Raw genomic sequence first — 25138 nt, 5'->3', positions numbered from 1 at the left:
TAGGAACGATTTGCGAAGGTGAATGCTCAACGGCGGCCATTACTATTGTCTTGTATCGTTACCGATCCGATTTACAACACAATGCTTAGGGCTCTGGTCTTGAGCATGTCAAAACCCCACTAATGAAGGATTTTATTTCTCCAGACTTCCTCCTTCTACGACCAGATACCTCCCTTCCAAAACCCTCCGTCAATCATCTATCGTCTATCGCAATCTTTGCGCGCTCTCCTTCAACAGCACCGATCAAGCTCTTCGACTCTCATCGATTGCACCTCGCTCGACAGAGGATTTCTCGAACCGATGGCGACTCCGCAGATGAGTCCGCACAGCAATGGCGTATCTCTGATTGCCTTTGCTAAGGAACATGCGCGACCTGCAAATACCTTCCAAGGATGCTCGAGCATCAACGATTACGATATTCTAGGCAAGCTTGGAGAGGGAACGTTTGGCGAAGTTCATCGTGCAAAGTCTAGAAAGACGGGTGCCATCGTCGCGCTGAAGAAGATCCTCATGCACAACGAGAAGGATGGCTTCCCAATCACCGCGTTGCGCGAGATCAAGCTTCTGAAGCTCTTATCGCATCCCAACGTTTTGAAGCTGGAGGAAATGGCCGTTGAACATCACACAAAGCCGACCGACAAAAGAAAACGTGCTATCATGTACATGGTAACTCCATACATGGACCACGATCTCTCTGGACTTCTCGAAAATCCAACAGTTAAGCTGCAAGAATCGCATATTAAATGTTATCTGCTTCAACTCTTGGAAGGTCTCCGATATCTACATGCAAACCAGATCCTACATAGAGATATGAAGGCAGCCAATCTACTCATTAACAACAAGGGGATTCTACAAATCGCAGATTTTGGTCTCGCTCGACATTACGATGAAAACCCTCCAAAGCCAGGGCAAGGAGGAGGTGAGGCACGCAGAGACTATACTACACTGGTCGTTACACGATGGTATCGACCACCTGAGTTATTGCTGCTGTTGCGGAAGTACACAACTGCCATTGATCTCTGGGGTGTTGGGTTGGTGTTCTTCTCGCTTCCAGAGCTGCCCTTTACTGACTGCTACTAGCTGTGTCTTTGGAGAAATGCTCATCGGCAAGCCCATTCTTTCTGGAGATAGCGATTTAAACCAGCTCAAAATCATTTTCGACCTCGTCGGCACGCCCACGGATGAGACTATGCCAGGCTGGAGATCGTTGCCCGGGGCTGAGAGCATGAACTTCTCGCCACATCCGTCTACTTTGTCCCAGCGCTTTCGACAGTGAGTTTAATCATAATCTCATGCTCTTGTAAATGCTGACATTGCAGATACGGCTCTGGTGCTATTTCTCTACTCGCCGAACTTCTTAAATTGGATTGGAGAAAACGTATCAACGCAATCGATGCACTTGAGCACCCATATTTCCGCGATTCACCACTTCCCGCCAAGCCAGGAGATCTTCCAACCTTCGAAGACTCCCATGAGCTAGACCGGAGAAAGTTCAAGAGTCAGAAGGCTGCTCCTCCCCCAGCTCCAAAAGGTGGGACAGTTGGCATGGGACCTGCTGCAGCAGGTGGTTGGGGAGGCGAGCCGACCGGCAATGGTCATTATGTCAATGGAGATAGTCATAATGGCCATCGACACCCGAACGGCTCTCGCTATCCACACGGTGACCATCGGAATGGTGTCCCCCCACCACCACCTCCAGGTGAGCGAAGACCAGCATGGGCTCGAGGCAGGGACGAGCGACCGGATACCCGACTTCCGCCTCGACCTCCTCCGGCAGAATACAACTACGACGGCCCTCGGGGCGAACGGCCAGAGAACTACAGATCTCGATCTCGTGATCTTGACCGTGGCCCACCCAGGAGTAGACCGGGAGGACCTAACGTTGACACATATATTCCAAGCTACGGTCCGGACGGCGGCAGAAGAGATGACAGAGGACCGCGAGACAGAGATGAACGACCTCGAGACCGACGACCCAGGGACGATCGTGATGATCGTCCCAGACATGATCGTGATCGATTAGATTACGATGATCGTCGAAGTAAGAGGACTCGCAGCCGCAGTCGAAGTCCTCTTCCTGATCGCGACAGGGGGGACAGACCTAGGGAGCGAGATCCGCTACCGCGAGTGGATCAGGAGCGAGATATTTACCGCAGATAATTGATTGTGCTTTCTTGGGCTTGGTCTGGTTTGCTTCGAGGAGTTTGAGAAAGGTGATCAATCATCAGGCCGGGTCTACGAATAGGCTTTGTAATGGTGTGGCGTTTTGGCTTCATTGTGTCGTTCTGCAAGGCGTTCGAGGACTGGCATGGTTGATAGATCGGATTCTATATCATCGTCTGCCTTGGCGATTCTGAGACTGGAAAGAAATCGAGTTCGAATGAGAGGATGATGCAATATCATATACTTGCTACTGATCAATGCGTTCTTTGTTTTTCAATGTGATCACTCCAAAAACGAAATGGCTCGGCCTTTCTTAAGATACTTTGTCTGGATTTTGCGATGACTGCTCATGTTATACATTGCTATCCACCGCAAACCAACTCCATTGAATGCACCAAAACCCCAAGTCATGCATTCTTCACCGGCCCCCGCTGAAATGCTACTAATGCGCTAATATGACATGCTTCACAAAGCTCCTTTGCAAAACGCCAATCTATGCTGATCTTTCTGGTCTTTATCCACGCTCTTCGCCGCTTTGCTGATTCTTTGGAGGGGTCAATCTACGGTCAAGTCAATAAGTCATCCGTACCACTAATTTGAGAGACTTACTTGAGTATCTCAAACTCGCCGTATCTTCTCAAATACTTTACGCCACGTCGATAAGCCTTCAGTAAATCCCCAGGATACCTGTGAGTGAACTCGGTTCCAATGAGCTTGGTGACATCGGCAGCATCGTGAAACATAGGATCAAAGACGATGATATTCCTTGAGCCATCTTTCTGCTTCTCAAAACCAACGATCGTCATTGAGTGACCTTTGCAAGTATAAGTAACCTTGGCAGAGTTATGAATAGTTAAGGGAGTCTTACCGGGATGCTGGAAGTAGATCGGCGGCAAAGATGTACGCCGGACTTTAGGGTCGTAATCTGTACAGCCGTTTATGAAGTAGTTTTCGATGGCGGTGAAGAGAAGTTCGGATCCCGGCTGAGAGTTGCTTCCCTTCTTTGGTTTGAATGCTTGGGCACTGCATCTAATAACTTTTTAAGTATATTCGAAGCGATGCAAGGGTGAAAAACTTACGCTATACCTAAGACACAGAACATTGCTTGAGCCTAATTTCGAGTTAGCAATTTGTCCTAATTCGAAGAGGTTTTTGGTGCTATAAAGCACACGTTGTTGTTGTCCTTACATCAGGTGTGCCGATGTACTTCCTTGTGCCACGAATTCCCCCAGTCTCGATACGACCCTGAGAATTGATGCCAATATCCCAGGCAGATTCGATGTATTCTTGAATGTCGAATATAGTTGGTACCTTGTCACCGAACGAGTCGTGGCCCTGAGACCTGGTGCCTATGATGTAGGAACACAGCACTTGGATATTTCGATAACCGCAGAATCCGCCTCGTAACATTAGCAGAGGTTTTCAAAGGAAAAACCAAAGACAATCACCTTCTCTTCTCAATTTTGAGACATGCTTAACAGCTGGATCACATAGATATGCGTATGAGGTAGTCTCATTTTGTTCGAGAAGTTGTGCCAGGACAGGGACGATGCCGGCAGTTTGATTGGGGGAATATTGGACTCTTCGAATTTTACCACCGCTGTCCAGCCTATTACCCATCTTCAAAGCACCGTCCTCTTCTAGTAGTTTTACTAACCATGCCGGCATCTGCTTTTCGTGTGCATGGGGACCAATTTCGGATTTCTGGAAGAGTAAGCTCCACGTGATCCGAGGGAAATACAAGAAGACTTACACCCAGACGTTTCTTGCTGCTGTTGGCTATTGGTACGACTTTACTTTCGGCTTTTGAGGCAGAATCGGGCATCTTCAGGATGCTCTTCCAGGTATTCTTTGCTGCCGTCTGAACATCATGTGAAGACTTTTCGTGGGCCAAATGTCCGTCATCCTCGTCCAAATTTCGGAGGGCATACGATAATTTGGTGTCAAAAGATGCTTCAACTCGAGGCTCAATCTTCAGCCTTTTCGGTGAACGGCTTGACTCGTCGGATTCGCCTGGACTATGGCTCTGTTCCTCTTCGTGCATCTCGATATGGTTATCGAGCTCCGTCAATAGGAGAGCTTCGCCACAACCATCCACAGGACAATTAACGTATTGCACATCCTCTTCATCTTGAAGTGAAACCAGTGCTGCAATACTCGCGTTTTCCTTGGCCACGAAAGGAGACTCTCCGTTCTCTGGGTGTAAGGTCTCCATGTGGAGCTGAGGATACTATCAGTTGGGGGCATTCAGAGGTGTCGAGGGGTCGGAGCTGGCGTACCATAATTTGGTAGTCTCCTTCTGCTCTGAAGCCACAGAATGGGCAAGTGATTTGCTCTGGATCCTCCATCGTTGCGCGCAGGGTTCTGCACTCGCGGTCTGGAATGTGTCGAATGCTCAGCCTTGTTTGATGCGCGTCGTACTACCAATGCGGCGGTATGCGGTGCTTCATTCCACGGCCGTGAACGCGAGTCGATAGTCATCTACACTTATCCTCCAAATAACCGGTGTCTCGATATGGAATTCACTGTACGGTACGTCAAGTAGGACAAGTTTGCGTGCGGTTTGTGGCACAAGTTAACGTTGAGCTGGCGTGGCAGTAGGAAGTAATGCGAATGTATTCGCTTTAATTACGGAAGCGACGATTTTCCACGGACTCAATGCATGAATGGGCAGACAACACGAATAAGTCTCATCTACACCAAGTACTTGTGAATCGTATTCATTTCGCTCGCTTTTCTACTGTGAGCAAAAGTCTACAGTATAAGTCTTGATCTATCTTCATTTCATGGCCGAAGATTTGTTCCTCAACTCCAGCCATCAACTTCAGGCTTGACTCAAATACACGAAGTTTTCTTCACTTCCCTCTGCTCGCTACCTTCAGACCTTGAGATCCTTCAACTTATCTGTTGCTGCTGTCGCTCCCTCGCCAACAGGCGCAACCTTAGGTTTTGATGCCTTGTCACCCGCCTTTCCCTTGGTCTTCTGAGAAGTCGAATCCTTTGGTAGCTCCTTGGTGAACGGGATGAATTCCGGTGCGCCAGGGAGATATTTCCGAAGTGGCTCTGGAACATTGAAGCCCTGCACAGGTATTAGGTTCACGATCAAGTAGAATCAGATAGATTTAACACATACCTCTTCGGTCTGGAAGTTTTCTAGTAGACAGCAGAGAGCTCTTTCGGTAGCGCAAAGAGTTGAATTCAATGCATGGACATACTTCTTTTTGATCTCCGTCTGCAACTTGGCACCAAATCTGATTTCGAGAGCTCGAGATTGATAATCTGTGCAATTGGAGCAAGAGACTAGCTCTTTGTACTCCCCTTGGAAAGGAAACCAGGCTTCAAGATCAAACTTCTTTGCTGCGGCATTGTTCAAAGCTCCAGAAACGATGGCGACAACTCGGTAGGGAAGTCCAAGAGATTGGTAGAATTCTTCGGAGACAGCAATCATGCTGTCGAACATCTCCCATGATTTCTCGGGATTTGTAAGGACGAATTGTTCGATCTATTTGACGGCTCATTAGACTGTGCAAGTATCAATACTGATCCATGGTACTCACTTTCTCAAATTGATGAACACGGAAGATTCCCCATGCATCTCGTCCATGTGAGCCAGCCTCTCTCCGGTAGCAAGAGCTGAAACCAGCATATCTTAGAACAGTAATTAGCAAGATCCGTTTCCTAACAACAAAAACTAACCTGATGGGCAAATCCTTGTTCACTAACCACTCATCAGCATGGAAAGCGGAGATGGGCTGTTCAGAAGTTGCAATGAGGTATTTGTCGTTCTGCGCGTCTCCATCAATGACCTTGTAAAGCTCCTCGTCGAATTGCTCCAACTGTGCCGTCTTTGCCATGTACTCCTTCAGCATGAATTGTGGTGTTTGCAGTGGTGTGTATCCTTTTGCGTCAAGAAACTCTAGACCATAGTTGATTAAGGCTTGGTTCAGAAATACACCCCATTTGCGCAGGAAGTATCCGCGGTGCCCAACGACCTTGACTCCTCGTTCTGGGTCATAACCGTCCAATCTCGTCAGAACCTCGTGGTGGGAAAGGACATCACGCTTTTCAACCTTGACTCCCTCGGGTGCCCAAGTTCGCTGTAGTTCGTTGAAGTCCTGTAGACAAGTTAGTCCAGCTCCAATGGTTGTCGCGTGCTTGACGGTACCTCGTTGTCATTGACTGGTACAGATTCGTGGACGATATTGCCAATAGTACCAATCTTTTTCTTCAATGTCAAATCCTTCTCTGCGGCAGACTCCACCAATGCCTTCTTCTCCTTCTCAAACTCGACCTTTTGCTTCATCAAATCATCCGCATTTTCCTTTGCTTTCTTCTTCGCGCCAATTTGTTTTTGAACCTCGTTGATTCTTGTATTGACTTGTGTCGCGGCATATTGAGCTGTAGAAGGTTAGAACATGGTGTATCCACAGTGGAGGTCGGTAATTACTTCTGCGGTGGTCTTCGTAAAGCGCGATCACTTCGTCCACCGCTGCCTCAGAGGCATAGCGGCGTCGCTGAGACTTCTTGATTGACTCGGGATTGCCGCCTTTCTCGACAATGAAATCAGAAACGTCGAGCATGGTGGGTAGTAGGTCTGCTCTTCAAGAGCTGCGAAATGGGTATCTACGATGTTTATGTTGTATGTTGCCCGATTTGACTCACACGGTAGAGTCAAAATATTATCAGCCTTTTTTGGAGGGGCAGAGGGGTCGACTAGCGTCCGGGCCTTGGACCCACTTTACGAATCACGTGTTTGGTCTCATATAAAAAGACCTCGATTGGAACTCATTGCTTTCATCCTCTGTTGCGAATGTACGTTACCCAAAACGCCATGAATGGAAGAGTACCCGTCTGCAAACGCCGACGATAAAGTAGTTGCCAGATTCACCACCCAAATCTCAGTCCACCACCCTATTGTGACATTCTCTCTTTTCATCTTACATGATCTCGCATTTGTTTCCTCCTGTGGGCTCATTCGGATTCTGTGACTTCTCAATCTGTCCGATCATCATTTCGAAGGCCTTGGTAACATTCTCATTGTACCTTGCACTAGCTTCAGTGTAAGCACAATTAAACTTCTCTGCTAACGCCTTGCCCTCTTCCACCGAGACTTGACGTTGATCTGGACGCAAGTCACTCTTGTTGCCAACGATCACAATGGGAACCCAATCCGAGCCCTGTTTGAGTCAGCAAGAGAAGACTCTCAGATTGCTGAAGGTTCATTCGACTTACAAGGTGATTTAAGATTTTATCCCTGATAACCTGCACCATCTCAAAAGATTGCGTCGAGGCTACCGAGTACACAAGCATGTACCCATGGATCCCAATAAAATGCTTTGAGTTCAAGATACTGTATTCATCCTGTTCAGAAAAAAATATTAGCCATCGTAATGAAACGACATTCCGATATGTGATGTAAGAAGGCTCATACTTGACCCGCCGTGTCGACAATCTCGGTGGCGTATTCGAGATTCTTGTACTTGATGACTTTCGAGAAGGTATTCTCTATCGTGGGGTAGTAGCTCTCAACAAAATGGCCATCGACGAATTGAACCGTGAGCGAGGATTTGCCTGGGTTCCCTGTGAGCAAACGTGATCTAAAATAGTAGGCGACAGTGAAGTCTGTTCAAGGTGAATAAAGGAGGATTGAGCCTTACCCACGGATCTGCTGCCCACGATGGCAATCTTGCGTTGCTTTGGTGGCATAATGACAGCCAGCTAGATTAAGAAGGACCTGTAATTCCGCGGATGGGGGTCCTTTGAGAGTTTGATGTTTCGATGTCGTTGGGCATCAAGTACCTTTTGATTAGGTTTAGGTTACAAGGATTTGCGCTACGGTGGGCGGGTTTGGTTTTAGCCTGCTCGTCGAGTCGAATTCACTTCTACCTACATACGAAACGGAATCGAAAGGCCGCAGAGATGATTTTGACTTGCGAGTACGATGAATCAGTCACATCTGGTCAGAATCATCCGTGAATTATGTCTCTCAGCCAGACTACTCTTATCAGACCTGCAGACACAGCAACGGTCTGATGAAATTGCTTTACCTGTTTCTTTCATCAATGCTTCCTTTTGCTTTGTTAAACAATATCAAAACTTGGCCAAGATCCTCTCCATCCCTTTCCTTCTCCATTTCGGGCTCAGACTTTCGCCGACGGCCAGCTGCTATCGGATGAAGTGTGAAAATCCTACACAGGAAGCGGCTGACCTGCTGTCGTTCTTTCTTTTTCGCACGTCTTCTCAGCTGCCAACCATGTGCAAGCCTCAATCCATTCTATTGGAACTGTACAAGCTGTACCAGGGGCCAGATACAACAGTATCGCAGGCACGTGTGTAATCCTGCCAACTTGAACCTTGCCCTCAAACTCGTGGTAGCATGTGCTATGAGACGGCCGGGAATAGTTAATCTTGTGGCTCAAGTGCTAGCACCGCAGAAGAAGTTCATAAAGTACACTAAGACTCAACGTGCGGGCAACATAGTCCTCGTTGGCCGTGTCTCGTGTCTCGACTACCATGTCATATACCTAGCACGAAGATATTTCAATGGACGTCACTGGCGGCGTCAATACTTCTCTCAATGTTCACCTTTGATTCGTGTCAAGCGGTACGAATCGCAACTGAACAAGGACGGCTATCTGCTATAAGTGTTGTGGGTTAGAAGAATGGATGGAGGGTATAATTAAGGTAGAGAATCGATGAAGATGTCCGAGAATCAGTTCTTCGCTTTCACTGTCACCAGAAGATATTTGATGCCTACGCGGGTAGTCTTTGAAAATGGTCTCTCACAGGCTCTGATGCCAGGTCTTCCAATGTCTTCCCATCTGTCCGGCATGCTGCTTCTAGTGTCCAACAGGAGGATCTGCCAAGATAGCATCATGTTCGGAGTATAGTGGTAAGAGGTATGTTGTATTTTAGTATTAGGGTCATGAAAAACCCCAACCAACCCCCAACGCTGTCTACAGAAGTTTCAAACAATAGAGCAAGTGTATTGAGAGTTATTCGTTGCTACCAAAAGTTCACAAGCTCAAGAGTGCGGGGTGAGCTTCAAGTGAGCGACTCACTCAACACAGACCGAATTTGCCTTTCAAGGCAACCATCTCTCTCCGAATCACCCAAAACCGCCCCTAACTTTACATGTAGAAAACAGTGAAGCTCCCTCGCCAAAAATTTGGTGATTCACGAACAATGAACCCGCACATAAATACAACCTAAGTGTCATTCTCACTCTCACCACGAAAACAATCACCTCCCTAAAATACCCACAACGCAACACAACGTAACACGACACAAGTCAAAACACACCTCACCTTACTCACCCACAATGTACTTCGAAACAATACAAGCCTACACCGACTGCGAATGTCGGACCCCTCTCTCCGGCTCTGTTCACACATTCTCCGCACAACACCGCGGCGGTTGGGCGGTACGCGTCGACCAAAAGGGCTGAACAAGAGGAAGCAGTTTGCGCGCTGTGGTAATAAGAGAGGGAGGAGGGTTGTTCGGAAGGGGTGTTGTAGTTGTGGTGGTGGTTATTGATTCATGTGTGGAGAAGGGAAGGGGGAGGTAGAGGGAGGTGGGCGGTGGTTTGGCATGTATGTTTAGCGACGATTTTGATGAGAAGGAGTGATTGCTTGGTTCTTTGTATTTGTTATTGGAGGGAGGAGTTTGGGAACGGAATCATGGAGAGGGGAAAGGGAAGAAAGTTTAGGGAAGAAAGTTTGGGATAGGGAGGCGGACAGAGTTTGGGATTGCCTTGAATCTTTGATGTGTTTAGGGTGAATTGGTGTGATCTTGAGCTCAATATCGATGTTTTTCTTTCTCCCACCATCATTTTAATGAAGGATACTCGTAAGTTGTCAGTATTCTATCTCAAAACAGAAATCTCGGAAAACCTTCCACCAAATAGCATTCTTCTTGAAAAGAGCTACCAGAACAAGCCTATTCTTTCGGAGGAGCAAGATGGAAGAACATATGTCACCGAGCACGATCAAAGAAAATTCAAAGCAAGAAAATACATTTACAATATTGATTATACTACTCTCAGTCAATTGGGGTATCTACGGACCTGTAGCTATAAATCTCATCTCGTCATGATATAACGCACCTTAAAACTTGCTGCACAATAGCCATCCGATCCAATACACAATGCACCGACCTTCAAACGCCTGGCCCGAATCGTCAGAGCCATGAACAGAGCGCTATGCACCAAACCGTAAGATAATCTCCCAGAATAATCCCCCTCAAGAATTGCCATTTAAGCCCGTCATAGTCGTGGTTCTGACACTTTCCTCGTCAGGGTCATCTACCTCCATCCCATCTGGTTTCCTTGCAGTGACGATCCGCACCGTGAACCCCAACCCATTCGAGCTCGGATCGAGGGCCACCTCCCTGATAGACTGAGTGACGGTATCGCAAAGATTTCTGATCTTTTCAACATCCCATTCCATCTGCTCCGCAAAGGGCCTCAAACACACCGACTCAACCCCGCACAACTGCGCGATCAGGAAGTGTTTCCCTAGCTTCTTGTCTTCCTTGTCTTCAGGCCAAACTCCCATTGGAATCGTCTTCTCGGTAACATGAACATCGATGAAACCTGCAGAAGTAAAAACCTCTGGTCGAAGATGGGCAACTCCTCTAGGCCGCCCGGACATCTTGGCACACTCGTTTATCGTCTTCAACCAATCCGCAACCTCCGAATCCTTGCCAAAGAAACTCAAAAGTGTCCTATCATGGCTATCAAAATCAAGAACCTCAATCCAACCACCTGGCTTCAGACTTCGGCACGCTTCACGGTAGACCTCAGACCAATCTGAAAAGGCGCCTGCCATATGTCGGAAATGGACAAGATCGAATTCGTCGTCTGCCCACGTCCATCCGCCCTCTTCTTCTGCATCGTCAATCTCGAAGAAGACGTTCAGAGGCACGGCACTAGGCTGGATCTTCGCTATGTCTGTGCCGATTATTTCTGCATCTGGGTATTCATCTCCCATGGCCATGGCCCAATCTCCTGGTCCGGTGCCAACATCGAGAATCTTTGTGGGGGAAGAGAGGGGCACCGTGGTCAAGCTATTTGAGAGGAGGGAGTAGTGTACTCCATGGAGGATTTGCATGCGCGTTTGCTCCTCCTCGTCGTTTGGCATATAGTATTCGCCGCAATATCGACGACCGTGGATCATATGGTAGATAACGTCTGTGTCGTATAGGGAGCGTGTAGAGTTTCTGTGTTCAAAAATTAGCAATGCCATTGTGTATCTCTGGTATGGGTACTTACACAGTATCGTTATCTCCTCTCGGTTGGTGGAAGAGCGTCCGAGCAGCATGGACTCGCTGCCGCACAATCTCCTCTTCGATGTCGTCGTAGGCCTCATTGTCAATGCTCATAGGATCGTCATCGAGTATCAGGGGGACTGCTGCAATCTTGGTAGGGAGCGAATCCTCCGATGAACTTCCTGCTGGCGCGCCGTTCATATCGCGAGCCATCCAGCTTGCTACCATGGATTATATGTATGTAGCTTGCAATCACCGAGTGAAGCTAGTCTTTCCAATGCCTATCCTCCCAATTGCCAATATTGATTCTGTGTTGGCCGTGTAGATTGTCATATCCACATCAATGGGTATTGGTTGCCGGGGCCAAAGTGAGAGTCGTCCCAAGTCCGTTTGTTCTGAGCATACAATTATTATTATACGAATTGCGAAAAGTCGACCCTCTCGAATTACAGTTCCAGCATCGAAGGAACAATGGCGTAGTTTGCTCTTGGCTGGGCCGGATATTGTACGAGGGGCGGGGAGAGAAATATAAATTGCGGTGCAGGAAGACAAGACGAAGAAGAAGGAAAGAAGGCCTGCGCCCCCAGTAGCAGCAACAGCAGCAGCAGCAGCGAATGGATATCAGAAGGGTCGATAGCCTTAGTAAAGGACAAGCCGAAAGGCAGCCCAAGCCCAAGCCATTGGGACCGCGAGACCAGAAGCAGCATCGAACAGGCTAAATGCAGGTCCTGGAGGAGGGCTAAAAACTTGACGGTGGGACGAGGCGGAGAAAGGAGAGCGCCCAGTCAGAGCGCCGGGAATGGTGAATTTGGTCTGTGGTCTGGGTCTGGTCGTCGGGGCTCGGGAGGAGAACGAGCGCGAGCCAGGGCCCCGGTACATGGAGAGAGAGAACCGAGGTGGATGGATACGGAGTGTGGATATGGATATGGATATGGGACTACTGTAGGAGTGGGAGACCGACAGAACAGACCCAGGCAGACACCGCAGCTGGGAGAGGGAAAGATGGAGATGGGTAAGCAAGTGCAAGTGCAGGTGCAAGGAAGCAAGGAAGCCAGCCAGAAGCCGTCCATGATCATGCCTTCGATGCGATGCACCGGGCACCATTCGCATTCGAGGATGCACGCTGCATCACCCAGCACCAGCACGCGGGAAGCGAAACCTTCGAATGAACGACGTGCAGTGGTGCTGTGCTGCTGCTGCATTGACTATTACCTTACCTTACCGTCTATGTCCCGAGTGCGGATGGAGGACGGCGATTGATTGTTCGACAGGGTTGAAACTGCACTGCACCGCAGACCGTTGAAGAAATCCAGCCAACTGGAAGAGACCCTCATCTGCGGGAACTGCCCTCGCTGCCAGGACCAGCGACCAGGCTTTCACTGCCCATGCATCGAAAAGTCATGTATAATACCCAAACCAGATCGACAGTAGCTGGCGGTCCCGACTCTGATGATATGCATTGTCTGAATTCGGAACCAGATATACCGGTACGCAGGATACATAACCCGAGAGATCTTGGAGACCAGAAAATCATAGAAACGAGGGTCATGTCTCAACCCGGGAAGGAAAAAGAAAAGAAACCACACGCGGGAGTCGAAACACCTGCCTTTATAGCTGTAGCACTAAAAAAGCGAGTATATAATTTGAGGCAAGAAGCTCTGAAGAAACGATCGGGAGGAGATTGCCTGGCTCATCGGGCCGTGGGATGTTGGGTCAGCTCGCAGCCTCACATGCAGCATTTTGGTCAATGCCTTCTTATTCGGGAATCCTGCAGTGAAGAGAAATGTCGCTGCATGATGCAGTGTTCTTCGGCTTCCTTGTCCCTTCGTTGGAACGACACGGGAAAAATTGCTGTGCAGTCTCATGAGAACCCGGCATCTTGGGACGTAACACATCAAAGCCCTCCCGCGACGCCACCCACACCGTAAGATCATATTTCACGTTCCCGAGAGGCAAGGTTGGGAAAGTGAGCATCGTTCTTTTGACCCGTCTAAAAAAGCTCCACACATGCTCAAATTAAATGTGGTTGTACCCGACCAAAACGTCCATGCAAAACCAAACTGTCTTTTTTTGTGAACACCTAAGCCTGCACTGCTTGCGCTGTGGAACCATCGATCTTCCTCTTCTTTGCCAGGGTCATCTTGTCGTCACTGTCCACAAGCATATCATCGTTAATGTTCTCAACTGGCTCTTCGCTGGCAATGACATCGGTTCCGGCAACAGTTGGGAATGGAGTAAGAACTTTGGTGATATCACCCCACCACTTCTCACCAAACCTCTTGTACCAGTCAACCGTGATGGCCATGCCTGCCGAGAAGCTGGTCTTCTGCTCCCATCCAAGCTGTCTCAGCTTGGTTCCATCTACAGCATATCGGTGATCGTTGAAAGGACGATCAATTGTGTGCTTGACCCACTTGTGAAGCTCCTCTTGGGTGCTGTGGGGAATGTCCAGGTATGTAAGGAGTTTTGAGCACAAAGTCAAATTGGAGATCTCGTCGTATGAGCCCACGTTATAGATTTGGTCCATCTGGCCCTTGTGGAGAATCGTGTCGAATGCATCTGCGGCGTCGCCAGCAAAGAGGTATCGTCTCGTGGGAGTTCCATCTCCGTGGAGAACAACTGGTTGCCCGCGGTGGAGCAACAAGCTGAACTTGGGGATAATCTCTGCATTTCTGATTAGCAATGGGTCGGTCGAGTTTCTGCGAATAACTCACTCTCGGGGTACTGGTGAGGACCATAAACATTGTTACTTCGCACAATGATTACAGGCAGCTTGAAACTCTTCTGGTAAGAGTGAACAAGCATTTCGGCGGCAGCCTTGCTTGCGGCATATGGGTTGGTAGGAGCGAGAATGCTGGTTTCCAACAGATCATCCGCATCATCTCTGACCTCTCCATAAACCTCATCGGTGGATATATGGATGAACTTCTTGATTCCGTGCTTCTTGGCACTCTCCAGCAATACGTGTGTTCCGTACACATTTGTGTGTGTGAAGGCGTATGAGTTACCGAAACTTAAATCGACGTGGGATTGCGCGGCGAAGTGAAATATGGTATCAATGTTGTGTCTGGTCAAGCAGTCCATAACCTCCGACGGATTTGTGATGTCGCCATGGTAGAAGGTGAAATTGCGCTTGTCGTTGAGCGCCCGCGTGTTGTTAAGGGAGGAGCAGTAATCGAGCTTGTCGAAAGAGACAATGTTGTACGCATTGGGGTAAGTCAGAGTAAGATGTCGTACGAGCCAGCATGCACTCCATCTGTTAGCAATTACTTTCGTACTGCGGCGCCTGCCAATGGCTTACATGAAGCCAGCACCTCCAGTGATCATAATATTCTTCACATCTGGCAGAGGCTCGAACTTGGTGCTACCAGTCAAGATTGGAGCTTCCTTCCAGATACCAAAGTCCTCAAAGAACTTGAGGGTATTCGGATTCGACGCCGACGCAGCTATCCCACCCGGTCAGCGCATGTTGGGAATAGCAGGCAGGAATGAAGGGAGTATCCTACCGTGTCCATTTGTGTGGCCTGACATGATGATGGTGATGGATTGGCAGAGTAATTAATAGAGGCAGATACAAGGGATGATCTGGTGGTTCGTCTGCTCTAGTATAACGAGAGGAGGAATACTGGAGATAATGTTGTGGAGGAGAGAATACTTTGGCACAAAGGGGGCAGACCGCCTGGTAGAAATTCCGCTTAGCGAGATATTTTGATTAAAGCAGACCTAAATGTCTGGCAAGACTTTCGTAAATCAGCCCCTACGGAATGAATGACTTGATATGGCTATACGAGTCTCACGAAAAATTTCTAGAAGGCTGTACCATAGCAGTATATTTGTTCATGAACCCTTGGACGAGCCTGATTCAGCACGTTTCTGCCACTCCGGTGCCATTCTAATATCTCTAGACAGAAAACGGTCGGCGGCCGCATATCACATAAAATTCCGTGCACATGAGGCTGGTGTGGCACAGTGAATAGGAGATGGGAGCTGCAGGGCTACCTGAATCACAGACGGGAGGGAGGTATTATGGGATGCGATGCAATTGGTGAACAGACACTCTGCATGTTGTTCGTGTTGACGGGTGTAAGATGACGAAATGGGCAATCCTCATTCCATCGTGCACGAGGATAAAATGAGATACGAATAGAATCTGCCAATGCTCGTGTTGATAGCAGGCTGGCGATAAGAGCCCCTGCTTTCAGGGTCCGCAGGGAATGTGTGTCCTTTTCAGAGTTGCAAACACTCAACCACCAAAATTCATCCGAAATAGTACTGTAATGATGAGCCCAAAGTCTCAGATGGGCAACGTGCATCTCTCACTCGACAGTACGTCGACCTCGGACGATGATGTTGCGGCAAGATGCGAAAAGCTGAGACCAGACGATCGATCTGGAGTCCACGAATCCACTCCACCAGAAGAAGGGGATGAAGGGTTCAGGGAGCAGCCGACACCCCACCAAAAAATGTTATTTCAGCCACAGGGGCTTCAACTGGGGCGACAAAAGGAAGCTGAATAAATAAGTCAACTATCGGATTGCGAATCCCGAGGAAGCTGGACGCTGTACTGTGCTCGGGTGATGCTCAGGGAGAAAACAGTTGAAGTGCTCCACGACATTACATAGTAATTCTATGATCTACAGCACTCTCAAGATACGAGTCTCTTTCAGATCCTCGAAATACCTAGGTATATACTAATGAGGGGCAGAATGACTGCAGTCGTTTGACAGTAATAGCTGTACTCTAAAATCCATAATGACACACCTCACCGACTATTCTCAGTCACTATTCCCTGTTGAGGCTGGCGGTTTGATTTTCCTCTAGGCCGCGCAGCCTGCATTCCATCCCAGAATCGTAATCCCTACATTTCTCTAATACGACACCGTGCCTCCACTCAAACCTCGAACTTCGCTTTGCGACGAACTTCTACTTCCATCATTTACACCAACTTACCAGAGGGGAATGTCGTGATATTTTCTCTTGGCATTCATTCATATTCTTTTCTTAGTGTGTCTATTTCGCGATCGATTTTCTGTCCTTTCCAGCAACCATGACCGAACGAGCCGTCGACCGAGAGCCCTCAATCAGCTCCTCCGTAACGGAAGCAGAGGCATTCGACGACAATGAGAAGAGCGGGAGCTCGACGGAAGGGGGCTTCGTAAAATTGAAGAGTCCCGAGGAGATGGAGATCGGGGACGACCTGGAAAGAGCAGAACTATTGCCAGAGGAGCACGACGAGAAACCACCACCGGCACCGAAACAGCCAGAGACTTCCATGCGAAGTTCTATAATATGGATGGTTGTGAATACATTGGCCACTATCGGCATCGTAAGTCCTGGTGTCACTGCAGTTCTTCGCACAATAGCTGACGCTGTAGGGGTAGGTTTTCACGAACAAAGCAATCTTCTCGGATCCTTCCTTGAAACTCGCACAACTCACATTCGCTGCCTTCCATTTCTTCATAACATGGCTGACGCTATTCACACTCTCCCGGCCTCGATTCGCCATGTTTGTTCCGAGAAAGGTTGCGATCAAGGAGATTTTCCCTCTGGCCATCGCCATGGCGTTGAACGTCATCCTCCCGAACTTGTCTTTGGCTTTCTCTACCGTCACATTCTACCAAGTAGCTAGAATTCTCCTCACACCGACAGTCGCGCTGATGAATTTTGTCCTCTACAAAGCAACCCTTCCCAGAAATGCGATCTACGCCTTGGTGCCGGCTTGCTTTGGTGTAGGAATGGTATCATACTATGATTCGCTGCCCTCAGCAGATGCCAAAATCAAGACCACCAGCAGCTTGGGAGTTATTTTTGCCTTTACTGGAATCTTTGCCAGTTCTCTATACACTGTCTGGATTGCCAGCTACCATAAGAAGCTTCAGATGAACAGCATGCAACTGCTGTTCAACCAGGCTCCACTGGCAGCTTTCATGTTGCTTTATGTTATTCCGTTTGTCGACACTTTCCCAGTTTGGACCGAGGTGCCAGCGAACAGATGGATAATGATCATGATGGTATGCTGTGTATCATTGCGTTCTAGAACTCAGCTAACATATCTCACTTCAGTCTGGATTTTTCGCCTGCATAATCAACATGTCGCAATTTTTCATCATTGCACAAACAGGTCCGGTATCAAGTACAGTCGTTGGTCATGTCAAAACATGTTCAATTGTCGCATTGGGTTGGGTAACTTCAGGACGTGCTGTAGGTGACAAGTCAGTGATTGGTGTTTTCATCGCCATTGGAGGAATTATCACGTAAGTCACTTTTTCCAGCTTGCATCACCACGACTTGCCTTTGCTTCAGATTTACAATCAAGCATTTGCTTGGTTTCACCTAGCTGGAGACCAAGCTTTTGGCTCCGAGTACGACTCCATACTCGGTCCCGAGAACGTCACCAAGCTTCTCTACGGGATGACGCTAACAATCACGCAGCTACTCCATCGTAATGCTGAAGCACAAGGCTCAGCAAGGAAAATAATCATCTGATCCATAAATACCAGATCGGATCACTACAGCCGGGGTTTCGCTCTCGATTTCTCCGCCTGGTTTCAGGACGCACGTGCAAACGACAAGCGGATCCCGTACACGCGTCCTTGCATCGAAGGACTTCTGAGCGACCCGGTTGTAAAATCATCAAACATTTTGTTAGTTAAATTTGCAGGGCGTTACGGTATTCAAGAGGAAGCAAGGGGTTCGTTTTTCTAGAGATTTGGGAGACCGGAATATGAGAGACTCAAATCAATTTCCACCACGGAGCCTTTAGGAATGTCTGGAATGTTGATCTTATTTCTTTTCAATTGTTGAGACATTGAGGTTATGCCAAGGAACCCCCTGATTCTAGCCAAGCAATTACGCAGTAGGTGCCGCTGTATCACCTTCTCAGACATCCAGATGTCGCTTGTAACAGATCAGTAGTACAGGCATCACGATACACGAAAATGATCTAGATTGTCTTGGAATTCTTCATGGGGATGGACAATTACCCTGCTTCTGTTTCTCAACTCATAAGGGTAATCCTCTGCGTAATCCCTATCATATGCCAACCCTTAGAACTCCTTACACCTTTAGTGAACAATGTATATGGTAGAATGAACACTGAACAACCTAACGCCCGCCCCTCCGCCCGCTTTCGTTACCCTACTATGCTTGACATGGTCTTTGAAATGACCCAAGATTTTGTGAAGTTTTGGTGTCAAGTTTTGCCAGAGAATATGGTGTGCACCGAGTAAATGCAATGCAGAAAACAAACAAACAACGATTCGAGTCTACCAAGGCATCAGCCCAGCTGGTAACATAGGATATTCCTCTCCATCGATCCACTCCGTCTGGCCCTCACTCGATCCCATGTTCCCGTACATCCCATCCCATCCCTCCTCCATCCTCTTCCAGTTGTTGTGACAATCTCCTGGGACAAACTTCGCTGCGTCCATCTCAAGCATCATCTTCACCTCTGGGCAGTATCCCCAGATATGTTTCCTCATCTCTGGCGTTCCCCAGATACCCCCATGCAGCGTCCGTCCGGATCCACCAGTGTGGTATCCCATCGGCTCATAGAACCCATCTCTCCAATCATCAATGCCCTTGATCAGTTCCCCAGCTTTCGTAGGATCAGAATTAGGCTTCTTCTTCTTGCCCCCCACCTTCTCCCCTTCACCACCATACATCTCGCCGCTGAACGTCAAGCTCACCGTCCCGTTGGCGAGCTTCGCATCCGGTCGATGTCCCAATCGATCCGTGAGCCACACATCCTCCGGCTCCGTATTCGGGATCCGTTGCTGGTTCCTCAAAACATCCACAATCTTACTCACCCGCCTCAAACTCAACCCTCCATTCCCTCCAAATCGCCCATTGGGGTTCCACGGTGCGCCGACCCAATCGTAGTCCAGCCAATTATTCAGACTCTGTCTCGAATTCGCACAGAGCATACTATCCGTCTGGAAAACCAGCAGCCACTCCGCAGGCTGCAGCACCGTCTCATAAAGCCAGAGCGTCGTCAAGAACCGGGAGATCTCCTCTTGAGATCCCGTCGTCATGTTCGCGGGGATGTATGTCAAATCCAGCTTCCCGCTCGCGACGTGGTTTCTGATCGCTCGACTCTGGTTTAGGTACTCGACGGATTCGTCGGAGCCCATGAAGCGGAATCGCCAGTCGGGGGGCACGACGGACATGAAATGGAGCATCAGAGGAGCGAGGATGGGGTTCTTCCGGTTCTCGATTAGGAGGGCGACTTTGGAGACGTTGTAGGGCGATTCGGCTGGCGCATTGCCGTATTCTAGGTGGATGCTGGGTGCTTTTGGGAGATGAGGGATGGTGGGTATGGAGGGGCGGAAGAGGAGGAATGACATGATGCTTTGAGGACGTCAGCTTGCTGTTCGCTCTTCTGCGTTTCGTTCTCCATCGTGACAATTGCAATTTAAAACTGGAGAAGACGGTTGAAAAGTATAGCAGACACAACTTACACAAATATTAATACAGCGCCTGCAGCGCGCATCCGCCGCGTCGTCTTCGACCATGCTGCCAACACGGCACTCTTCGTATATTCCCACGCATCGTCAATGGTCATATCACTCGCCGCAGACGCCATGCTGACTGCCTGCTTCTCGCTCCTCGTCGAGCGTCGCTGATATGGATGAGACGAACAGACAATTCAAGGTCCTGTCGAAATCCAAGTCGTGGTCGACGAAACAATGAAAGGGGCGTGACCACCAATTCTCGTTTGTCACTTGGATGGAGACTTGAGTGCTGAGGTTTAGCTTTACTGCCTGTGGCTGACGCGGCCTGAGGTTTGAACTTTGGGCTTGATACTTAGCGACAGTTTTCAGGCTTTTGGGTGCTGGAAATAGGGCTTGATACTGTAGGGTGTCCTGCCCCCCGTAAAGAACCTTGTAATTGCAGTGGAAGGATGGGAGCTAGGCGGAGATCTGCAAGGCCAAAGGATGACGGATCGAGGCTGTCAGCGTATGAATAATACGGTATCGTGCCGTCCTCGTATAACTGTGATTACTGCTGAAAAAACTCTATTCGTAAATTACGTCGGCCAAATTAGTACAGTAAATGGGATTTGTTCACCTCGAAAAACAGAAGTTTGTCGCCTTTTTGAATCAGAGCAGTGAGCAGTATGATTTTCAGGGTTGTGGTGACATCTCGACTCCCCATCGCTTCTAGCGGGGCCCAAGAAGCTGCTGAAGCAGATTTCGCTAGCTCCCCCCTAACCTGGTTGGTAGCGACGACAGGGGCCTCTAGCACAGCGCTGAGCTGAGATGCTTATTTTCGTTTGATCAACTTACACGATACACACGAGCACACACCTGATTTCATTTCATTCCATCTTCCATCTTCCATCCCTCATCTCATGTCTGTAACGTGTGCATGTCACTCGCTGCAGTGGTGACGGACAATCGTTGTCATATTTTACCTGCTCAATTATATTACAGGTCTCCGGCTGCATCTCCGCAGCTGCACAAAGTCGATGGATGACCATCAGATTTCCCGCCTATCACCATTCGGGCCTGCCGCCAGTCGCAGAGTGAGTAGATTATATCGAAGGCGCATTGAAACTCAATGGGGGAAAGGTTCAGCAAGCCTCACCCCGAATATAGCCTGAGAATTGAGAATTCATGCTGCGCTGAAGCCAGACGCCTGGAAAGACAGAAGATCTGAACACGGTTTGTCGGTTTCCTGCCCTCAGACATCCCACGTGGGAGAATAGCCAGAAAGGGGTTAAATATGGCGAGTAGGGCTGGGGTGTATTTATCAAAAGCTTAAGTAAATGCCTAGGCCAACAGGGATTCGGCTGAGGCATGTCTACGTTGGCCTGTCTGATTCGTCATTTCAGCTCGTCTCCTTTCTTCCAGATTTCCACGTCTCCAGATTCGTGGAAACACGCGCGGAGCCTCAAAGGGTATAACATTCCCCGTTAAGTTAACATCCCTTTGCGATCCTCATTTCTCGCTCATGTCTCGCCAGTTTCTACTCCCCCTTTTCTCAGATCGCCTAAAGCCAACGCCAAGAGGCATTCAATACTTCAAAATCAGACAGCTGGCGGAAGTTTCCTCAGATCTCGTCCAAGAACTCGTCGACATTTCATTCGCAGGGATTCTAGCTGTGGAGATTTTCTCGGGTACGCGTCGTCCCAAACCAAAAATGGGACTTCTCGGCCCCATCAAACTTTCTGATGTGCTGAAACAATGCCGCGATACTAGATACACTCTAGACCTTCACCAATGTCAAGCTTCTTCCATCGAGACTTGCACATCTGCGACTTCCACTACCACTTGTGGCCCACTGTGGAGATGGAACTTGGACAGCAGATGCTATGATTTTCCCTTTTTCTTACGATCTGCAAGATCAGGTTTGCATCTTTAGATGAACTCTCTCTTTTCTCCTAAGTTGAGCGTTTCTACTTCTTCAATATTTCCTTTTTTTTACGCAGTCTTGACCTCTGAGACCTCCGTAGCTGCTTCCTGACTAGGTCAGTATACGCCCAAAGTAGCCATTTCTACATTCTTGGACAATTTTCACGTGCCCTCACGTCCTGTTCTGAAATTCCGTCCATACGCCTGCCGGTGGCTTGTTATCTCCCTGTAACCACGATTTCGAGAACTTTGGGAGGTCTGTCGATAGCTGTCTGAATCCTCGATCTTTGACGGTTCTCGGGGACGTACTGGGTTGGATGGCGGAATATACATTCCTCTGAACATTTCTCAGCAGGCATCGACCACATCCTCAACCCACCAGACTGTCGCCGGTCGCTGACCATGGCACTCAGTACCGTTGACGAGCGCCGGCGCAGGTCCCGCCATATCTTCCTCGCAGCCTTCTTATCCCTCGTCTTTATATGGATAGTCAAGTTATGCTATCCTCAACACACTCTCATCAGCGTCTACCAGTCCAACCAAGTAGTGACCAAAGTCCCAGTATCAGAAGCTATACCCACAGCAACTTCGGAGGAAGAACCTGTACCAACTGGTCAACGAGGCGATAAATGGAAAGACAAACCTAAAGAGGGGACCATCCTCGCCGAAAACATCTTCAGTGGCAACGTAACTACCAAAGCGGCCGTAATAGTCGAGACTCGATTCCGAACCAATCTCGTCCCTCTCATTCTACATTTCAGCAGTGTCCTCGGTCCGACATGGCCGATTCTCATATATACCTCTCCGGAATCAGTAGGGCAATTTTCATCTTCCGCGGCCCTGGCCCGGTACCTGAGGATGGGAATAGTCCAGGTGCGGATGCTGCCACAAGAAGTTCTTTTCACGAACTCAGATTCAGTCAATGCGTTTATGACGAAGAAGTGGTTGTGGGAAGACCTGGCACCAGCGGAGCATATTCTGATTTTCCAGAGTGATAGTATGCTGTGCGCGAATGCCGCCAGGAGCGTCGATGATTATTTCCAGTATGATTTTGTGGGGGCGCCGATTGCTGCCGGGTTGGGCAAGGGATATAATGGTGGATTGAGTTTGAGAAAGAGGAGTACAATTATGAGGATCCTGGAAGAGTGGGACTGGGAGAAGACGAAGACAAAGGATGTGAGGTTTGAGGATCAATGGTATTATGATAGGTACGTTTCTCGTCTTTTTTAACGTTTGCCATATGCAGAGCAACTAAATTAACCAATTATAGGATGTTGAAACTCCAAAAAACAGGCGATTCCACAGGAGATGAACTTTCCATAGAACTTCCCAGCATGGAAGTGGCGCGAACATTCAGCGTCGAGACGATCGATTACCCGCATCCGTTGGGTGTGCATCAGGTGCATAGGTGGCTGAAAGAGCAGATGTTGAGTTTGGATAAGTGGTGTCCGGAGTACCAACTTTGTAGCGAGGAACATATCAAGGATACGTAGAGTGGTGTTACACATGCATGCATTGTGCTGGAGTTATGGAGAATTAGATGGGGCATTTTGGGGGTGGTTTTTTGTGTTGTTATTTGCGTCTGGGTGTACTGGATAATGCAATATATCTTGCTGTAAAGATCACTAACTCACTCATTTTGGCAATGAGATCCGCATCGACTTCACTCCAAGATCATAATTTTCATTCTTCTTCCTGCTGGTGCCTGGTGGGCTCTGAATGAATATCGAGTTCTGCTTTCTTTGCACAAACATCGAAACTGCTATACTTCCTCTCACCCTGCGCCTCACTTAAAGACTCCACCAGCTTATCCTCCTCTTTACTCCCACCGGTACTCCGCACGAACATCGTCTCAAACGGATGCACACTTCCTTTCTCCATCGCTGTCCCATTCCCATAAGGCTGCTTCCCCTCTTCTCTTCTCTTACCACCGCATTTGGTGTCTCCTGACATAACATCAACCTCATACTTCATATCTTCGAGCAAGAAAACCGTAGTGCGGATCTCAGCTGCTTCTTGATCCTTTTCAGACTTAAAGCATTCCCCCATAGCTTCAGGGTCTAGAAGCGCAGCGAGACCGTCGGAATCGGTTGCCCAGATTAGAGACTCGATGTGTGGTTTGTTAGTAGAAGCACAGGTAGATGTTGCTGCTACTAGCTATTCTTGACATCAGCCCTCTTCTTGCATCGAACAATAGCAGGCAAGACATACTTTAACTTTGTGGTTGACCTTCCCCAGATAAACATCGCTCCAACAATCCTTACTCCACTTCGGCACGAACGGTCCCTTCGCCTTACTACTCAGCAGTATAAACCTCTCATACCGCTCCATCAATTTGCTCTTCTTCGCCTCGTCCCTCGATTCCAGTTTCCTTAGTTTCCCTGATTCAAGACTTGTCCTCCCTCGCTGTTCCGACCCTCCTTCCATGTTCAGAATCTCGGCATGCGTACCGAGCTCAAAACACGTCCCTTTCTCGCGCTCCAGCACGCGCACATTACCTATGTCCTTCGGCCATATGGTCTCGTAATCGTACTTCCCTCCCGCGTTCTGGTCATCTTTCTTATCCAGTTTCCCGTTCAGCACGAAGATGAAATGGGCGTCAATGTAGAGGCCGTGCTGGAGGAAGAATTTGAGGTTGGCGTAGGAGGATGGGGATTCGGTGTAGACGTATGTTATGAGTGGGATTTTGGCCTTTGCTGGTTCGATTTCCTTGCGGCGAGGGCCACCGGTCGCCAGGTTGACTAGCTGTTGGTGGGTGAGGGGTCGAGGGGGGTCGATTTCGTCTAAGGGTCTCTGGGAGGATAGCAAATCTGGGGGATGATGGAGTTGGTTTGCGGCTGAGAGGGGTTGTGGTTGGGTAGAAGATGAGTTGAGGGCTGGTGCGTGGGTGGTGAACTCATTTCCACTGGAGTTGGGGACGTTTTCGTGTTGGGAGGTGAGAGACTGGCGAGTGTTAAAGGGGGTCGAAAGAGTCAAAGTATTGAGATATAAGAAGCAAATCGAAGCAGAGAAGAAGGAATAGGTCTTACAATGAAATTAACGGTCAAGGTACAGAGGAGAATCAGAAGCAAGGCGGGAACCAAGAACCTGATATTGGAAATAACACCAGAAGCGAAATCGGCCATTGGAAAAGAACAGTGCCAAAAAGGAAGTGCAGAAGAGACAAGACAATAGAAAATTGTGGTTATTGTTGAACTTTCAACACATGTTCTGACACAAATACAGATATTACCTAGACTTGTATCATTCATTCCTGTCTTCTCAAAGACCTACGAGTGAGCATTGTGCAGCAAGCTAGAATAGACAAACAAAAATAAAGACTACTAGAACTTTAACATTGCTCACGTCGACTA

The 25138-nt window shown here is 48.5% G+C and overlaps 11 protein-coding genes across 11 annotated transcripts; 4 read left to right on the top strand and 7 right to left on the bottom strand.

Annotated features, from left to right (window-relative positions):
- Positions 1 to 36: 36 nt before the first annotated feature.
- On the top strand, positions 37 to 2418 carry LY89DRAFT_612377 (Pkinase-domain-containing protein). Its single transcript, XM_018210615.1, has 3 exons — positions 37 to 1031; positions 1081 to 1272; positions 1320 to 2418. The coding sequence occupies exons 1-3, from the start codon at positions 301 to 303 to the stop codon at positions 2158 to 2160; spliced, it is 1764 nt and encodes a 587-aa protein (XP_018074553.1). The 5' UTR covers positions 37 to 300; the 3' UTR covers positions 2161 to 2418.
- A 70-nt stretch (positions 2419 to 2488) lies between these two features.
- LY89DRAFT_682974 (DUF1671-domain-containing protein) lies at positions 2489 to 4754 on the bottom strand. The gene is made up of 8 exons (XM_018214610.1): positions 4443 to 4754; positions 3917 to 4384; positions 3612 to 3867; positions 3352 to 3563; positions 3243 to 3274; positions 3032 to 3192; positions 2773 to 2977; positions 2489 to 2723 (listed from the first exon to the last, which is right to left on the bottom strand). Exons 1-8 carry the CDS (start codon positions 4509 to 4511, stop codon positions 2678 to 2680), a joined length of 1449 nt encoding a protein of 482 aa, XP_018074552.1. The 5' UTR covers positions 4512 to 4754; the 3' UTR covers positions 2489 to 2677.
- A 109-nt stretch (positions 4755 to 4863) lies between these two features.
- Positions 4864 to 7980, bottom strand: LY89DRAFT_705936 (seryl-tRNA synthetase). Its single transcript, XM_018217487.1, has 10 exons — positions 7821 to 7980; positions 7595 to 7734; positions 7396 to 7524; positions 7105 to 7340; positions 6611 to 6762; positions 6329 to 6561; positions 5860 to 6278; positions 5721 to 5811; positions 5297 to 5665; positions 4864 to 5242 (listed from the first exon to the last, which is right to left on the bottom strand). Exons 1-10 carry the CDS (start codon positions 7867 to 7869, stop codon positions 5042 to 5044), a joined length of 2019 nt encoding a protein of 672 aa, XP_018074551.1. The 5' UTR covers positions 7870 to 7980; the 3' UTR covers positions 4864 to 5041.
- A 2423-nt stretch (positions 7981 to 10403) lies between these two features.
- On the bottom strand, positions 10404 to 11544 carry LY89DRAFT_580170 (putative Demethylmenaquinone methyltransferase; the record flags this gene model as incomplete). The annotated part of the gene is made up of 2 exons (XM_018209044.1): positions 10404 to 11382; positions 11435 to 11544. 2 exons carry the CDS (start codon positions 11542 to 11544, stop codon positions 10404 to 10406), a joined length of 1089 nt encoding a protein of 362 aa, XP_018074550.1.
- A 319-nt stretch (positions 11545 to 11863) lies between these two features.
- On the bottom strand, positions 11864 to 12677 carry LY89DRAFT_473499 (uncharacterized protein). The gene has a single exon (XM_018207787.1). The coding sequence runs from the start codon at positions 12538 to 12540 to the stop codon at positions 12070 to 12072; it is 471 nt and encodes a 156-aa protein (XP_018074549.1). The 5' UTR covers positions 12541 to 12677; the 3' UTR covers positions 11864 to 12069.
- Positions 12678 to 13434, top strand: LY89DRAFT_473498 (uncharacterized protein). Its single transcript, XM_018207786.1, has one exon. It carries the CDS (start codon positions 12816 to 12818, stop codon positions 13356 to 13358), a length of 543 nt encoding a protein of 180 aa, XP_018074548.1. The 5' UTR covers positions 12678 to 12815; the 3' UTR covers positions 13359 to 13434.
- Positions 13435 to 15153, bottom strand: LY89DRAFT_473556 (putative rhamnose biosynthetic enzyme 2). The gene is made up of 4 exons (XM_018207788.1): positions 14937 to 15153; positions 14732 to 14876; positions 14145 to 14686; positions 13435 to 14094 (listed from the first exon to the last, which is right to left on the bottom strand). The coding sequence occupies exons 1-4, from the start codon at positions 14959 to 14961 to the stop codon at positions 13511 to 13513; spliced, it is 1296 nt and encodes a 431-aa protein (XP_018074547.1). The 5' UTR covers positions 14962 to 15153; the 3' UTR covers positions 13435 to 13510.
- A 1324-nt stretch (positions 15154 to 16477) lies between these two features.
- Positions 16478 to 17688, top strand: LY89DRAFT_579872 (uncharacterized protein; the record flags this gene model as incomplete). The annotated part of the gene is made up of 3 exons (XM_018209034.1): positions 16478 to 16756; positions 16812 to 17441; positions 17494 to 17688. The coding sequence occupies 3 exons, from the start codon at positions 16478 to 16480 to the stop codon at positions 17686 to 17688; spliced, it is 1104 nt and encodes a 367-aa protein (XP_018074546.1).
- Positions 17689 to 18677: 989 nt separating this feature from the next.
- Positions 18678 to 20255, bottom strand: LY89DRAFT_473593 (uncharacterized protein). The gene is made up of 2 exons (XM_018207789.1): positions 19890 to 20255; positions 18678 to 19779 (listed from the first exon to the last, which is right to left on the bottom strand). The coding sequence occupies exons 1-2, from the start codon at positions 20012 to 20014 to the stop codon at positions 18696 to 18698; spliced, it is 1209 nt and encodes a 402-aa protein (XP_018074545.1). The 5' UTR covers positions 20015 to 20255; the 3' UTR covers positions 18678 to 18695.
- Positions 20256 to 22469: 2214 nt separating this feature from the next.
- On the top strand, positions 22470 to 23266 carry LY89DRAFT_549666 (uncharacterized protein; the record flags this gene model as incomplete). Its single annotated transcript, XM_018208288.1, has 2 exons — positions 22470 to 22993; positions 23056 to 23266. Coding segments are annotated over 2 exons (735 nt in total), but the record flags the coding sequence as incomplete, so codon positions are not given.
- Positions 23267 to 23468: 202 nt separating this feature from the next.
- LY89DRAFT_780023 (uncharacterized protein) lies at positions 23469 to 24910 on the bottom strand (the record flags this gene model as incomplete). The annotated part of the gene is made up of 3 exons (XM_018222351.1): positions 23469 to 23942; positions 23997 to 24728; positions 24815 to 24910. The coding sequence occupies 3 exons, from the start codon at positions 24908 to 24910 to the stop codon at positions 23469 to 23471; spliced, it is 1302 nt and encodes a 433-aa protein (XP_018074543.1).
- Positions 24911 to 25138: the final 228 nt, after the last annotated feature.

This window comes from Mollisia scopiformis (genome assembly GCF_001500285.1).
Source record: "Mollisia scopiformis unplaced genomic scaffold LY89scaffold_7, whole genome shotgun sequence".
Lineage (NCBI taxonomy): Eukaryota > Fungi > Ascomycota > Leotiomycetes > Helotiales > Mollisiaceae > Mollisia > Mollisia scopiformis.
The sequence above is the reverse complement of the archived record's forward strand: the minus strand, read 5'-3'. Positions and strand labels throughout refer to the sequence as shown.

Bases quoted from the DNA above. Each gene is read 5' to 3' on its own strand.
- LY89DRAFT_473499 (XM_018207787.1), bottom strand. From the start codon at position 12,540: ATGCGAATGGTGCCCGGTGCATCGCATCGAAGGCATGATCATGGACGG.
- LY89DRAFT_682974 (XM_018214610.1), bottom strand. From the start codon at position 4,511: ATGGAGGATCCAGAGCAAATCACTTGCCCATTCTGTGGCTTCAGAGCA. The intron at 4,385-4,442 runs GTACGCCAGCTC...TAGTATCCTCAG, and splicing joins AAGGAGACTACCAAATTATG to CTCCACATGGAGACCTTACA. The intron at 3,193-3,242 runs GTAAGTTTTTCA...AAAAGTTATTAG, and splicing joins TTCTGTGTCTTAGGTATAGC to ATGCAGTGCCCAAGCATTCA.
- LY89DRAFT_705936 (XM_018217487.1), bottom strand. From the start codon at position 7,869: ATGCCACCAAAGCAACGCAAGATTGCCATCGTGGGCAGCAGATCCGTG. The intron at 7,735-7,820 runs GTAAGGCTCAAT...CAGGGAACCCAG, and splicing joins CGTGGGCAGCAGATCCGTGG to GCAAATCCTCGCTCACGGTT. The intron at 7,341-7,395 runs GTAAGTCGAATG...TGACTCAAACAG, and splicing joins ATAAAATCTTAAATCACCTT to GGCTCGGATTGGGTTCCCAT.
- LY89DRAFT_473593 (XM_018207789.1), bottom strand. From the start codon at position 20,014: ATGGCGTCTGCGGCGAGTGATATGACCATTGACGATGCGTGGGAATAT. The intron at 19,780-19,889 runs GTAAGTTGTGTC...ACGTCCTCAAAG, and splicing joins GGCGCTGTATTAATATTTGT to CATCATGTCATTCCTCCTCT.
- LY89DRAFT_473498 (XM_018207786.1), top strand. From the start codon at position 12,816: ATGCATCGAAAAGTCATGTATAATACCCAAACCAGATCGACAGTAGCT.
- LY89DRAFT_612377 (XM_018210615.1), top strand. From the start codon at position 301: ATGGCGACTCCGCAGATGAGTCCGCACAGCAATGGCGTATCTCTGATT. The intron at 1,032-1,080 runs GTTGGTGTTCTT...GACTGCTACTAG, and splicing joins ATTGATCTCTGGGGTGTTGG to CTGTGTCTTTGGAGAAATGC. The intron at 1,273-1,319 runs GTGAGTTTAATC...CTGACATTGCAG, and splicing joins TTGTCCCAGCGCTTTCGACA to ATACGGCTCTGGTGCTATTT.
- LY89DRAFT_473556 (XM_018207788.1), bottom strand. From the start codon at position 14,961: ATGTCAGGCCACACAAATGGACACG. The intron at 14,687-14,731 runs GTAAGCCATTGG...AATTGCTAACAG, and splicing joins ACTGGAGGTGCTGGCTTCAT to ATGGAGTGCATGCTGGCTCG. The intron at 14,095-14,144 runs GTGAGTTATTCG...TCAGAAATGCAG, and splicing joins TCCTCACCAGTACCCCGAGA to AGATTATCCCCAAGTTCAGC.